The 14,778-nt window shown below is 31.4% G+C and overlaps 1 protein-coding gene across 1 annotated transcript in view; it reads left to right on the top strand.

The window, feature by feature from the left end:
- LOC148625296 (glypican-6-like) overlaps nucleotides 1-5,431 on the top strand; it is a 48,208-nt gene extending 42,777 nt beyond the window's left edge. The window contains exon 8 of the mRNA XM_088568766.1: nucleotides 376-5,431. Within this exon, the coding sequence (XP_088424892.1) occupies nucleotides 376-770 (395 nt within the window). The 3' untranslated portion in view covers nucleotides 771-5,431. The remainder of the gene's footprint in view (nucleotides 1-375) is intronic.
- The last annotated feature ends 9,347 nt before the right edge of the window (nucleotides 5,432-14,778 follow it).

Below are 14,778 nucleotides of genomic sequence, written 5' to 3'. Positions count from 1 at the left end.
GTAAACATCCAAGTCTATAATTGCAAAAGAAAAAAGATTGGGACATCTAGTGCTTCTAGTGCTCTACTGACTCAAGACAAAAAAAATAATTTACCAGGCAAGTTCTCATCCTGTGTCAAGCTGAATGGTATGTCCATACTTTCCCTAACTGTTCAGGTGTTATCAAGCTAAGCCCAGCTAAATGTTTTATTGTAAACAATTCCAGAGAAGTTGGTATCAATCTTTCTGTCATATTCAAACCTTATGAAAATATCTGAGTGCTTCAGAAATTTTTTTTATGTCACTTTCTATGCTTGAAAAGAACATTTCAGTCTTTGAAAGAAAAAAAAAACCTGTTATTTTTTATTTCATTAATTTATCATTTTATTTATTCAGATCCAGTAGGTGGCAGTGGTGACTATGGAAGCGGTGATGACACAGAAACAGGAAGTGGTGACCAGACTGAAGTAGGAAGTGGTATGGAAGGCAGTGGGTCAGGATATGGGGTTGATAGCCGAGAAGATGATGAGGATTACAATAAGTGGAAACACAAGTGGCAAAACAAGCATACTAAACCAATGCATCCTAAAGACCACAACAAAAAGAAAGAAGACAAACAACAATTTGAATTTGATACCGGTCCTAAATATCACACAGTTGCACCACCAACACGAAGACCAAATAGGGCTTATACACAGAGGCCACATGGACATAATTCTTCAAATGTACTTTCATCTATATCTATATCATTCTTAAGCTGTGTATTAGTTGTTGTTTGGACAGTCTTGTGAAAGTTTGATTTGCCAGTTTAGAGACAATGAAATTGGTCAGAAATAGACTGATATAAACAATTTCTTTGTTATGCTACTGATGTCATCAAAATGAAAATTATTCATATGTTTATGATCATCTCAACACCACAATCTGTATATGTGTGTGTTGTTGTTTTCTGTGATGTACTGATAAAACTTAGAGCCTGTCACTATGTGCGTGATAAAATTAGAGACATCGGTGTGGATGGTTACCATGACTAGGGACACATTGTCATTATAACTGGCAGAGCAGTTGAAGTCATTGCAGACTTTTCATTGGTTCATGAACATTGACCTATAAAATGTCTTAACCAATCAAATGTTAGTGTTGTAGTCATGTGAATGACACATAAAAAAACGTTGTGGAAAAGAAAAATTGGGTTGATGATTATTGAAGAGTTTATGTATTTATTGATCATATCGTAACATTGGTCCCAGTAGAGCAAAAAATACTGCTGTGTTTTAATACAAAAAAATAGCATATTCAACAAAATTCACTATGAAATGTGAATCAACGAAATAATCATTCAACATTATTTTTCTAAAAGCTTTATTTTGTACACATGAACCATCATATGTTCTCAGCTCAGTTGTTTGTTAACTGTGAAAATTTTGTTATGAGTTCCCTATCATAGCCTGTCAAAATACTTCTGTGTATTTGATTTTTGTTGAGGCTTTTAAATGTCAAAAGCGAAATAATTCACTTGCAGGAATATTATGAAAAGGCATCAAAATCTACAATTATAATATAGGGGAATTTGGCTGTATTTTGATGTCCTGGTTGTTTTTAGAGCCTATTAACAGTTTACCTTTGCACAAAATTGATTTTTCATTGTTTCCACCTTATTTTCACACTTGTAAACAAGAATGCAAAAGTCATCAATCAAATTATTGCTGAAACAGGGGAAGTCAGATGATTTAAATACAGATGACTTATGTACATTTATCCATTAATAAATAAAGGTTGTTCACCCCTTTAGTTGCCAAAAGCAGAATATTGTAACAAATGGGTATTTTCATGTCAAAAGAATTTGTTGAACTTTGCCCAATTTATATCCTGTAATTATAGAACAAAATGTGAGAAAGGCCCAAATGTCAGTTCCTTAAATTATACTATTTTGTTGTCTAGCCATGAAGTGTTTGATAAGGTTAAATCCTCAATGTGTGAGCCATTATAAATTATTTGTTAAGTTAGAGAATGGTTTAATTGACCTTAAATTCCTGACTATCATGTACATTATTGCAGAAAAAGTTATATTTAAAGTTATTTAAAAAAAAAAGCAACGTCAAAACGAGACAGATTGTATGTTGCTTTCTTACAAAGCCTGTCAATAGAATTCTATATAGACTTTCAGTCAGAAAGGACATTATATGTTTGATGATAAATTTACTAAAGTTAGAAGTGTAGTTTATGATTCCCACCAATATATAGCAATATTGTTTGTTGAAAGTAAAAGTTCCTTAAACATATTGTGTACAAAGTTTGTATGTGAATGTGATAATGTTTTAAAGTGCTATTTTCCACCACAAATTGGAAAAAAAAGTCATTCATTTATATAGCTTTAACTATCTTACTTTTGTACTTGAAAAAGTAAAATATTTGAAATATTTGAAAGGCTGTCATGCTTGAAGACAGGCACTGCTTTCATGTATTTTGAAAGAAATAAACATCAGTTAAAATTTAGGTCAGAAATACATGTACATTGTAAACAACTGATCTGTTGTTTCTTTTTCTTCATTTTAGATGTAAACTGTATTTTAATGAATGTAACATGTTCTAAGCTTTTAGCCTGATAATGCTTCTATTATAATCAAAATAGCAAATCATTTCCATTTTGTACCTTCAACTGGGGTTTATCATACTTGTGGTTTATTATCATTACAAAAAAAGTGATACTCCAAGATTAATAAATTTCTAACCAGTATTCTTGCAATGCATTTTATTTTCATGGGAATTTGAGAAACTTACTGGAGCAGTCTCATGGGTATGTCACCATGTGGCTTAAACCAATTCAATTGCTGATAGGCATCTGAAATTGTTCTGAAATTGAGTTACTGTAACATGTATAAAAAAAAAACTTAATAAAAGTTTTACAGTATACCATGATGCATATGTTGCATTGCCTTATATCTATATTTTTTCCAATGTTACAGTTACTTAAACAAGACTTTATTTTTCTCCTAAAGTAGCCACATTTACGATAATATCGAATAATGTGTCTGTTCTAATGAAGATTCAATGTTGTACTTCTATAAGCTTCTTCTATGACATATATCAACTTTATTACAGCATGCTTTTTAGGCATAGATATTTTTCCTGTTGTGATTTTAGGTGATTATATTTGAGATACTGCCATTTTGTTTTTTTTTTAATTGATACAAAGTGTGTTTTATTTTTTTTCATTTGTACAAATTTTAAAGGAAGTTTATGGTATTTTTGTACCAGAACTTAATGGTTATTATTATTTTTTTTTTTTTGATAAGAAATGCTTTTAATAAATAATTTTAATTCTATATTATGGTAACTTTAAAACTGATTCTTTTTCTTACAAAACAAGGCCAAATATAACTTAAAAAGAATTGCCAAAAATTACTTAATTATGGAAAGGACTTTTGAATTAAATTCTGCATTTACATCTTTAAAAGAAATGAAAGAAAAACATATTTATATATTCAAAGGAGCTTCTTGTTGATATTCATTGTCATTTTCAGTATACATTAGCTTTTAAAGTATTTCTCTGTCTAAGAATCAGGCAAAATGTGTATAAGGTGTGGCATATGAAGAAAATAACATTAGATTTTATTGCATTATTTTAGTACTTATACCTCATAACCTCTAGAAATATTGAAGTGTTTGTAAAGTTTGCATTTTTATGATATTGATAGGTCAAATTAAGTTGAAATGCATTATGGGAAAATTTTCCTGCACTTATTCCCTTTTTTTTAAGCAGTAAATAAACAAATATGTCACAGATATTTCATGATAAATTTAAATAGCATTTTGGTTGTTTTTTACATGTATTGAATATATTTGAGGCAAAAGCAAAAAAGATTAAATTAAGAAAAATTATGTAATACCCATTGCCTGATTCTTACACAGAATGGTACTTACAAACACACCATAAGAAGAGAAAATACCTCAGTTTTGTTTTTTAAATTTTACTGCTAAAAATCACACATAAATGCTCCTTCAGTTAAGTATTTTCTCAGGGGAATTCATTATATTTTTTGCACATTTTTAATATCTTTTTTAGCACATCGGTATATGCTCTTAATTGCTTTTATTTTATAAGAGAACCTTTTAGCCATAGGATGGAGGTTTTGCAGCCAAGTAGACTTATTTAATTGTTTGAGATATTCTAAACTCTTTTAGATAGCTACTTACCTTATTATATTTTATTGATACTTTTTTTACCAAATAGAGGGAAGTTGCAAAGGTAACAATTTTACACTCTATATGAAATTCCAGAATGAATGTGCGATTTTTAATTTCAATTTTTTCTGTATTGCAAATATTCTTGGAACTAAATATTTTTGTGGCTTATTGAGAAATGTTTGTGTTCATGTGTGCCAAATAGTTTGTACCTGTTTGTTGAATTAAATATATTTTTCTCTTTTCTTAAAAGTACAATATCTCTTTGCAAGTCGAGTTCAGAGGGCTTCTTTTTTCTTATTTGATCCACATCTATAAAAATTTTGTCAGATTTTAGTAAAGTAATTTTTGAGATACATAGGAAAAACAAATATGAAATATTTTATGAAATAACACTTTTTTAAAATTCATAATTTTCTAGGTTGTGTTTGCTTTTACAAGTTATGTTATGATATTTTTTTGTTTTTTTTGTTTTTTTGTTTTTTTTTTTTGGGGGGGGAGGGTTGGTTGTATTATGAAATATTTTACTGTGGTAAATTTTTTGTATTTATTTTCTCTTTTTGCTGGTATCTGAAAAGATATTTACTTGTACTGCCAATATGTTCTTTTTTAAACTTTCAAATGGATAAATTAGATATTTTTTGTTCTCTTTCTTTGTACCTTTGACTTTCTTAACCTGGCATCAATCGGAACTCCTCAGTCTTTCTAGTTACACAAAAGAAAAACTTGGAAGCACTAGGCAGTGGAATCTGTCCAAAATTTTACCAATCCGTTTCTAAAATTATAGTTTTATTGGATGAAATTTATATCATTATTTTTTTATCAAGGTCCTTGCTTAAATTTTTGACTCGGTTATTGTTCTAATTTCTAGTGATATCCGACCAAATTTTTTTAGCGCCACCTGGTGGATAGAAATACATTGAGTCATGTATGGCTATAATTCCAGCAATTGTTTCAAGAAGGAATTCTCCATTCTGCATTGGAAATGGCCGAGTAGTTTCGATTGAACCTGACATATGTTAAAGCCTGCTTATAACTTTCAGTTCCTCCACAGTTGAATGGAGTACTTCTTTTAACCCCTTACGTGTTTCTTTATTTTTGTGTTTAGTATGAACCAAAGGTTAATATTTATTTATTTGATGCTGTATTATTTTGCTGGTTGAAAACTTCTGTATATAGCTTGATATCTTTAATGTTGTTAATGTCATTACAATACTACACTGTAATCTGGTGTAAATATGAACAAATACAATGTGTTTAATGATGACTTGTTCTTTTCAAATATTCTGTGAAAAAAATGATTGTGGTGCAATAAAATTGCACAAAACATATATGCAGTAGTTCGCTATTAGATTGTACAAACAGAAATTTTGTTTCATTTGGTAGGTGGAGACTGACAAAGAGTCAGTATTCAGTTCATTGGTTTAGTTTGGTAACTTTATCATTGGTATATTCAGTTTAAAATAGAATTTTCAACTGCAAGACAGTAGGTTATTTTAAGGAGTTCTGTTGTATTTTAATTTGTTTTGAGATTTGTCTAGTCTTTTTTAGGTTGTGGGTGCCATGGGAACTACTCAGCCATTCTCATTTCACAAAAGAAAATCCTTATGTGAACTTGACTGAAGTACTGGTCAGTGTATTTTTCTGATCTGATTCAAAAATTATAACGGTCTTTGTTAAATATTTTACCATTACTTTATTTACTTGTGCCCGAATCTTTGATGGAGTTGCTGTTCTTGTTTTGTAGTGGTACCTTACTAAATTTTAAGCACCACCTTGAAGAAAGAATTGAACTCTGTGGATTGTCTTGTAGATCATTCAATTTCCAGCAAATATTTTAAGAAGTATTGTTCTTTCCGCATCTGAAATTATTTTTTAGTGTACGAGAAATGGCAGAGTAGTTTTTGTTGGTTGTGATGTCTTGTTTGTCATGATAGAAATTCCTCAAGCATAAACATAGTGTTTTATCACTGAAAAGAAATGTATAATAATGCAGGTTGAAAATGACTGCGAGATTTTCAAATTTCATCAGTTACCTTGCTACCAGTACTTTTTTTTATTTTCTTGCGGAATTATATGGGTATTGTTGTTTGAAAATTGTCATCATTAAATTCCATCTTTTTAAGCAAGTCCTATTATATTTATAATTAAAGCTTCTAAACATTGATTTTTACACTAAATATTGCTTCTCATTTGTAAGAAATCCACACATCATGTTTATATAGATATGTATTATAGTCAGCTACTTATTGGAATATTACTGGATGTCTGTACCCATGTACAATTTATTTTTATAACATCATTAAGATCCCTTCTTAAAATTGATTAAAAAAAATGCAACAAAAATTTTTTGACAAGTATAGCATGTTGCTTTTGTGTATATTGGTAAATTTTTAGGAGGTTTGTGTGATGTCAAGGTATTAGTGAACAAGGGAGAATGCCAAACACAATAGGTAAGTTTTCCATGAATTTATCTACATTGGAAATTTTCAATAATTCTTTAATCATGTCTACTATAAATAGGTATGATCAAATAGATTTATAAGTCTATTTATGGAATGTCATAAACTTAAAAGGTTATTTAGTGTATTAGTTCATATAAGGGAAAAAATGTAGTTTATGGTTTTTGAGAATAAAGCTCCCTTTAACAACTAGAGATTGTGGTTAATTTTTCATTTAGTGATCTGATTCTACTACTTATCATTAAGTTTTTGTTGCAAAAAAATGATCATGATTAGAATTATTCATTTTTAATGTATGTGCATGATTTGTTAATGTATAACATAAATTTGTTGAACTTTTTGTTCGATTTTTTTTTCTTCAGAATTGTAATGTAGAATTTTGAAATACTATAAAGGATGTGACATTTTTGTTTATTTTCATTACAATCAAACTAGTTTCATTTTGATTTTTAACTTTACGGATGTATACAAGAACTGAATTTATACAATTAGATTTAATATTTGCAACCATTGACGAAGTTAATTGAAAATCAAAATAATTTTACAAAAATTGTTGAACTTTATTTTGGATCTCACAAATATCAAACTCTTAAATGTGCCCGTTATGTATTGGTATTGGTATCATCAAACAATTAAGGTAGACCGCATTAACCATTAAATTTCATTTGGTGATTTTGGTGATGATAAAAAAATAAAATCTGATATGAATTAACATCATTTTTCCATTTAAATGAATCCAGATAATTGTTCAAAAATCACAATTTTAAATCTAATGATAATTGGTGATGTGATAAAAACCCATTAGTTTATTGATAGTGAAAGTTTGTGTGGCCACATACTGATGGAAATGTTGATTGGAGTTTAATTGGTGTTTTAAATAAGGATGTATGTATATCCAAAACATTTAATGAGAGGTACAATATTTAAATGCCAATTCATTTACATTAAGTGCTTTCTGCATTTCCATACTAAGATATGTTGGAATTCTGATCCATTTTCTGATTATTGAAAAGTATTAATAACAAAAGCATTGTCAACAACAAATTCAAATGCAGGAAAATAAGATTAAGCAATAACAAATGAGAAAATGTATGAATTTAGTCCTTGTTTACATCCTTACATCCCTGCACACCTTGTTGTTATTTGTGTAGGAGCATATTGTAATCCTCATGTCAGTGTAAGGAGGACTTTATTTTATTGAAATAAAAAAAATATATAAACATATGGATAGATTTTCTTTTGGCCATGTAAAGAATCCCAGGGTCTTGAAAATAATATGTACACCTGTTATTTAACTAAGGAAAATGTGTATTGAAAAAATCTGCACAAGAGAACCAAAAGTTGTGTAAAATTCCAAGGCAATCAAAGACATTGTGATAATTTTAAACAGGGTTAATTTTTTTTCTTTTTAGAAGGCTTACTATTGTGGTAACTGTCCAAATAATCAGAATACTTGAAAAAGCTGATGATGGAATAAAGTGGGGTCAATGGTTTTGTCCTTACTTATAAAGACTATGTTAAAGTGTGGTATGGTCATTGCACATTTCAGCATAGAGGCATTTGTTTGAACCAGAAAATTCAATGTTGCTGTCATGTCGAGTAGAAGAAGTACACATATTTACATGTATATACTGAGAAATAGCCTTAAGATTGTTGTATCCCATGAAGTTAGGGGGCGTATAAAAAAGCACCCTGTCTGTGAGTCTCTATGTCCGTCCATAGTTAGGTATTTACATATTTCACAAGCACAATACTTCCTAAACCACTCAAAGGATATTTACGAAATATTTTTTAATGTAGAGCATAATGTGCTGATGCGAATGATAGAACTGATGCCTGGAAAGAAGGATAACAACAAAATTACTGAACTCTAGGCAATAGTCAAAAGGGAAGTCCGTCTGAAAATGACATTATCAAGGTAAAAACTGGAAAGTTTGAAACCACAGTAATGGTCTTGACTTGGTACTGGCATTTCTGATGGAAACCAGGTTTTATGGTGCGCTAAACTTCCCGCTTACGTTACGGTTAATTATTGCCGGTATATTTACAATACCAGTCAAAATATGTATAAACAGTACAGAAGGTATGAACAGTAGATGAGTGAAAATACAGTTGAAGTACAAATTCAACTTAGAAGACATCAACTTCAAAATCAGTCTTGAACTTTGTGCGGAAGACGGTCTAGTTCGAGATAAAAATAATAATATGCAAGTAAAACATACAGAAAATTGTTGACGCTATATGAAAACACGTCGTCTATAATATGTTTGTCAGAAACGGAAGATTTTTCATTAAGATCTGGATATCGAGGATACAATTTTCAGGTAGTCTGAGACGTATTTTTTATAATTTCAAAATCAAAATTTTAATCCTTGATAATCATATATTTTTGTACTGATGTGATTCGAGGTGAAAGTCTGAACTGATGTGGAGCAAGCTGTGTCAGTAGTCTCTTATTTTTCGGTTTGGTGGGTAACTAAACGGAATCAATTCTCCGACTTAAGGTTTATTACTGGAGAGGACATCCTAGATATATCGATATGTGAAATTAAAGGATTTAGCTTCTTTAACCTTCTTGTATTTCACAAGATTTTGAAGAAACTAAATTTGATTCATATGAAAAATAACAGATCGACTAGGAGAGGGGCACCATTGGTGCCCAATGGAATGCCGAGTTTGGTGAAAAAGTGTCCCTCCAAAAGTGACCTAAGCAACTCTTGCATACTGGTCGATCGGTATAGAGGGAGAAAAACCCAAACTTACATTTTACTACGTTGTCATTGCAACAAAACGCCTCCTCAACCACTCATGGAATTTTGATGAAATTTTATAGGAAGGTTGTACATTATGTGTAGATATGCATGGAGGAATGTAATTATTGTTTAATTTCTCAAAAGAAGATAAATCAACTGAAGTGTTGTCATTTAAATCCATTTAAAGCCGTTGTATTTTCTTTGTGAACTTGCACACAGTATTCTTAGTGAGTTCCAACACCAAATCCTGGAGGTACTAGAAATACCAATTAACCTCGTACTGAACCAAATGACTTCGTTGCGTTTAAACGGAATCCACATACGACACGGTGTTAGCTTTGTTTGGTTTCTATTTACCACATATACAACATGGTACTTCTTATTTTATAATAAATTTTATGAACCCAACGCCACATCTTAATTCTAGATGCTGTAGCTGTTGAAATGGATTTCTTGTTGCGTTGATGCAACTAATTTTACGGTACGCTGGGCCTAGTAGATATTGAGGGGTTTATTGGACTCCTGTTGTACCTTGTTCCTACTCGAGTTGTCAATGGACAATCATACTACATAAGGCGCTACAATATCTAGTTTGTCCCACGAAGATTTCTCGGGCCTGTTTTATACGTACCGTTATGTCTAAAAGGGTCAACCAATTCCCCAGACATACTGAATTATTATCTATCAATTCCATCATTATCAGTGATAATTGGTACCATTCCAGTAATTCTAATACTTCTTAGTAAAGTCAATACCTAAGATTGGCGTTCTTTAATTCGCTTATTTATAATTCATAAAGTCTTCTATATAAGTCAGTGTATCTGTTAGTTTTAATGTGAACTGATTTCTAAAGAACTGAACCAGAATTTTCGCTTATATGTTTTAATGATCATTTGATGTGGCATGCGTGACAAGGTGAGATAATACCAAAGGATGATACTAAATGCTGATTGGAAAGGGCATTCTTAAATAATTCATTCATAATCTAACCTTCCAATACTTATAAATACTATATGTAGTACAACTCTTACTTGTTATACTACAAGTAGTGTTAAGCATTGTAATAAATACATGTAACAGAATAAAATTTCACAGACTGTTCCTTACTGGGGAGACATCGCTTCGTTTTCTGTCGAATTTTAGAACGGCGTTGTTATTTATTTATTTATTTATTTTTATAAAATCAGATTTACTAGAGAAATACAAGTAGTGTTTAATGCCCTTACTTTATCTTATACCATTAATTCAAGTAGAGACTACGTGCCCAATTGTCGGAACCTCTACTTTTCAATTGTTTCTAAGCATCTGATACTTAATGTCTATTTCGTGACAGTCTCTAAAATGAGACTGCTTTGAAGTACTTTTCATAAAAAATTAACCCTCGTGAGGTACATCCTCATATATACAGTACATGTACATGGAAAAGTTTGGTACGATTTCTGTGGGAAATTCCCTCACTGACAGCTTTTTGTACATCTTTTTTATGGGGAGGAATACTTCAGCAGGTTGATATTTGTATTTTATTTGAAAACAGATATTCATGGTAAAGTTGCAGAAAAGAAATTATTTGTATATAAATTTTGAATGCATCAATTGTTCAGCTCCATGCGTAGTTCAATATTGTTAAACGGCTAGATTTTAAGTAACAAGCTTTACCTGTTGAAAAAGATAAAGTCAAAACTTCCTATGTGAAAACAAATATATCAGTGTTGTCTCAAGTTGACATAGTCATTGGCGTTTTGATAAAGTTACTCTTAAGTAAGCCATTTCAAAACAAAAACAGTCTTAATAATATAGGCCCAGATAAATTAGCTGTCTTAAGTTGAAAGACACAAGAAATTATATTAATCCCTAAAAATGTAAACATCAAGTTGCGAACCCCATACATGTTAAAGATCAATACATATATGAAATACTTCTGTAATCCCCTACTTGAGTAAAGAAACATATCTCTCCCGTTGGTCGTATATAACCATATCTAGCTGACATAAAAAACTACCCTTTCCTGGTGCGAGAAAACCTTATATTTGCACGTATTACATGGAACGTTTCCGTTGATCATGAGACCAAATATCAGTTACTTTGTTTTTATACATGTTTTATTATCATCATCAGTATAATGACCGATGGTATAGTTTGTATGTATATGATTAAAAAATACACTAACACAGAGCAGAGTTACAAACCAATGGCCACCCTATTATTACAAGTAAACGGTAAAAAGAGAGACAACTAAGTAAATCCAAAATAAATCAAAACTATATTGCTTTATCTCCCTTTGAATGCATTTTTTTTTTCGAAGACGAACGCCCTCAACAACAATGAACATATTAAATCGTGCGCATGCTTAAATTTAATAGAGGTCAACGGGCGGTGAAAGATTAAGTTATCAAAGTTTCTGTTAACAAACAATTATTTCGAAAAGGATTCATTAAAAATTAAACCAGCAAAATATGCACACAAATAAATACAAAACCAAAAACTAAGCATGTTGAACTACAGGTACTTGGGATCGGTATTTTTTTGTCTATGGGGGTCGACTGGTTTATATGACGCCCTCTGAGGCTTGTGGTGCCTGACAGCTACAGTGAAGTCATATCCTCTGTTTTGTGGGAATATTAGAATACATTTCCGAAAACAAGAATTGCACATGCTAATATGAAGGTACGTATAGGAATGATAATAAATGTTGGCATATACTTAAATTTTCAATATTATGCACACAGCTCCTGTTGGCTGTAGAGAAGTTGAACATACGAATAAAAAAATTGAAAAAAAAGATCTTAGTAACTTTATAGAACATCAAACGAGTAAGCCCCGGGGTAAGAGTAATTTCTATCTGGTAATAGTTCGTTATGCGTAGTGTCAATTGATCAGATCCATGTAATATGCCAGCTATGCAACGCAAGCTGGTGGAGTTCCATTCTCTTAAGGACCGTGCATGTTTAACTTGTAAGTTTTTTGGATCATTCACGCAGCCAAGTTTTAAGGACATGTTTCTAATTTATTAATTGTAAACAGTTCTGAAGCAAAATACAAAATGGACGAAGGTGATATTAATTATTGCAGCATTTTGTATTATCATAATAGCTAGAGCAGTTCAGATAATAAAAAGTAGACAACTGGCTTAGATCATGGATACAGAGAAGGAATTTACATGGAGCCCATCATGCATTGATGCAGGAACTATCAACAGATGATCCTTTAAGTTTTGTTTTTTTTCAAATATAGTCAAGAAGATGTTTTCAAAATGCTGGATTTTTTTTTATAGACAACATATTTTTCCGGTATGGTGGACGCGTTTTTCAACAAACGGTCGGCATTCCAATAGGAACAAATTGTTCTCGCTGACATATTTCTTTACTCTTATGAGACTGACTTAATAGCTGATCTGATCCAAAGGAAGGAACATCGTTTAGCCAGATCCTATTATCTCAGTATCCGCTATATAGATGACGTATTATTGTTAAACAAACCTAGTTTCGGGGATTTTATACATCGCATCAACCCCAAAGAACCTGATATAAAATTATACTACATACACTATGAAGTCAACCTCATATATTGACCTAGACTTGAAAATCGATGGTAAAAGAAAACTATTGATCAAATTATATGACAAACGGCGATGACTTTTCATTCCATATTGTTAACTTTCCTTCCATCCGTGGAAACATCCCTTCAGCACCTGCGTATGGAGTTTTCATATCACAACTCATACGTTATGCCAGGGCGTACTGTAACTACGCGGACTTTTTGCACCGCGCTACACTCGTTCCAGTTAGGCTTATGGAACAGGGTTGTGTTGCTACGATATGGAAGCTATCGTTACAGGATTTTTATGGTCGTCATCATGAACTCGTAGGTCGTTACGGTATATCCATCTGCTCCATGGGAAGCGAGTTGTTCAACACGTCATAGTTTTCCTTTGCTCTTTCGTCTACTGTAGACTTGACGTTTTTTTATGTGCATTCTAGAAAAGCAAAGAACGTTTACCTTACCGGCGCATCTGGTCCATGATCATAGTTTTTAGTGGTGTCCGAGTTGCTCATTTACTTTTATTGCTTTGGTACGTATTATTTTGGTTATTTTATGTTCTTTGTTGTGTGCGTCTGTTTTCCATGTCTGGTCTTTGTCCCTAAATTGCGTTCTTTGATTTCCGCTAAAATCGTGGTTCCCTTGATTACTCTTTGTTTTGAATGAAACTGACATCAAGTGGAATTCATTAGATAACTGTTTTCTCCTTTCCTTTACCCTCTCGGAGTATCAAAGCATGGATGCTTTCATTAGTTTCTCCTAATATCAATCTTCAAGATATTAACACAAGCCTGTACAGTACTCACTAATTTATTATCTTGGATCCCTTGAATACTTTTTGAGAATGGACAAAACTAATTTTAATTTCCTTGGTATTCTTTTGTTTTCAAAATGTACATGCTTCCTAGGAATGTTGTGTTTATCTTTAGAATAACCTTTCGGACCTTCATTTCCCAAGTTTAGAATTCGTAAATAGACCAAGTTCTATTTCCAAAGTCACTCTCACAAGTCTCCAAAGTTTTCAAAGTTTTACACTTAGCAAGGTTTACACAACAAGTTTCGACATGCAAGTTTAAACGGTTCTTTATGCAAGGTATGAAACTGACTCAAAAACTCAAAGCTTTGTTTAATGACATAAAAGCGATGTTTAATTTACAGATATGCCATGTACTGAAAAAAAATGAAATTCTTATCAGCCAAACATGATTGTGACATGTGAGGGGTCGTTGTAGTGCATCATTGCTATTTATATAGTTACTCAAGAAAGATAACTCTATTTTTTTTATATGGAATGTACGTCAAAAAAGTATCTTTGTTTCAGTTCATTTATATTTGATGATATCTGTGTTCAGTTTTTTTTTCTCTTAATAAATAGATAAATATTAAATGAAAACTACCGGTATAATTGCAGTTGATGAGCAGAGACGAAATTCACACAAACACAATTTATGTAGATAAATACCTTTCCTAAGGAGGGTTTCAAAGTTTTAAAATATACCGGACAGTCGTAAGAATGTTCAGACAGCAGAACGAACTTAGGTTATTATGGATTCCTAAATGCTTTCACGAGCATTTATCACAAACTTTTACTCAGATGTTGTGCATTAAGCAGATTTTATCTTATTCAAAATCAGTTATTATAAATTATAACCCCAAAAATTAATCCAAGTCTGTGGTATGAAAACTTGTGGTACAATATCTTAGAGCCATACAGTAATACTTATTATGATAATTGTACAGAAACCAAATCTACAGACGACGGCAGTGCCATAACGCTATGTAAGCAATAATCAAAGGAAGTGCACTTTAATTCATTTAGTATAGTTTTGATTAATTCTTTCTTTGTACGTGTTATTTTGGTG

The sequence above is a fragment of the Perna viridis genome, chromosome 2 (assembly GCF_037379345.1).
Source record: "Perna viridis isolate PV_CMFRI_1.1 ecotype Kerala chromosome 2, ASM3737934v1, whole genome shotgun sequence".
NCBI classification, from domain to species: domain Eukaryota; kingdom Metazoa; phylum Mollusca; class Bivalvia; order Mytilida; family Mytilidae; genus Perna; species Perna viridis.
Note: the sequence above shows the minus strand (reverse complement) of the source record. Positions and strands in the feature narration are given on the sequence as shown.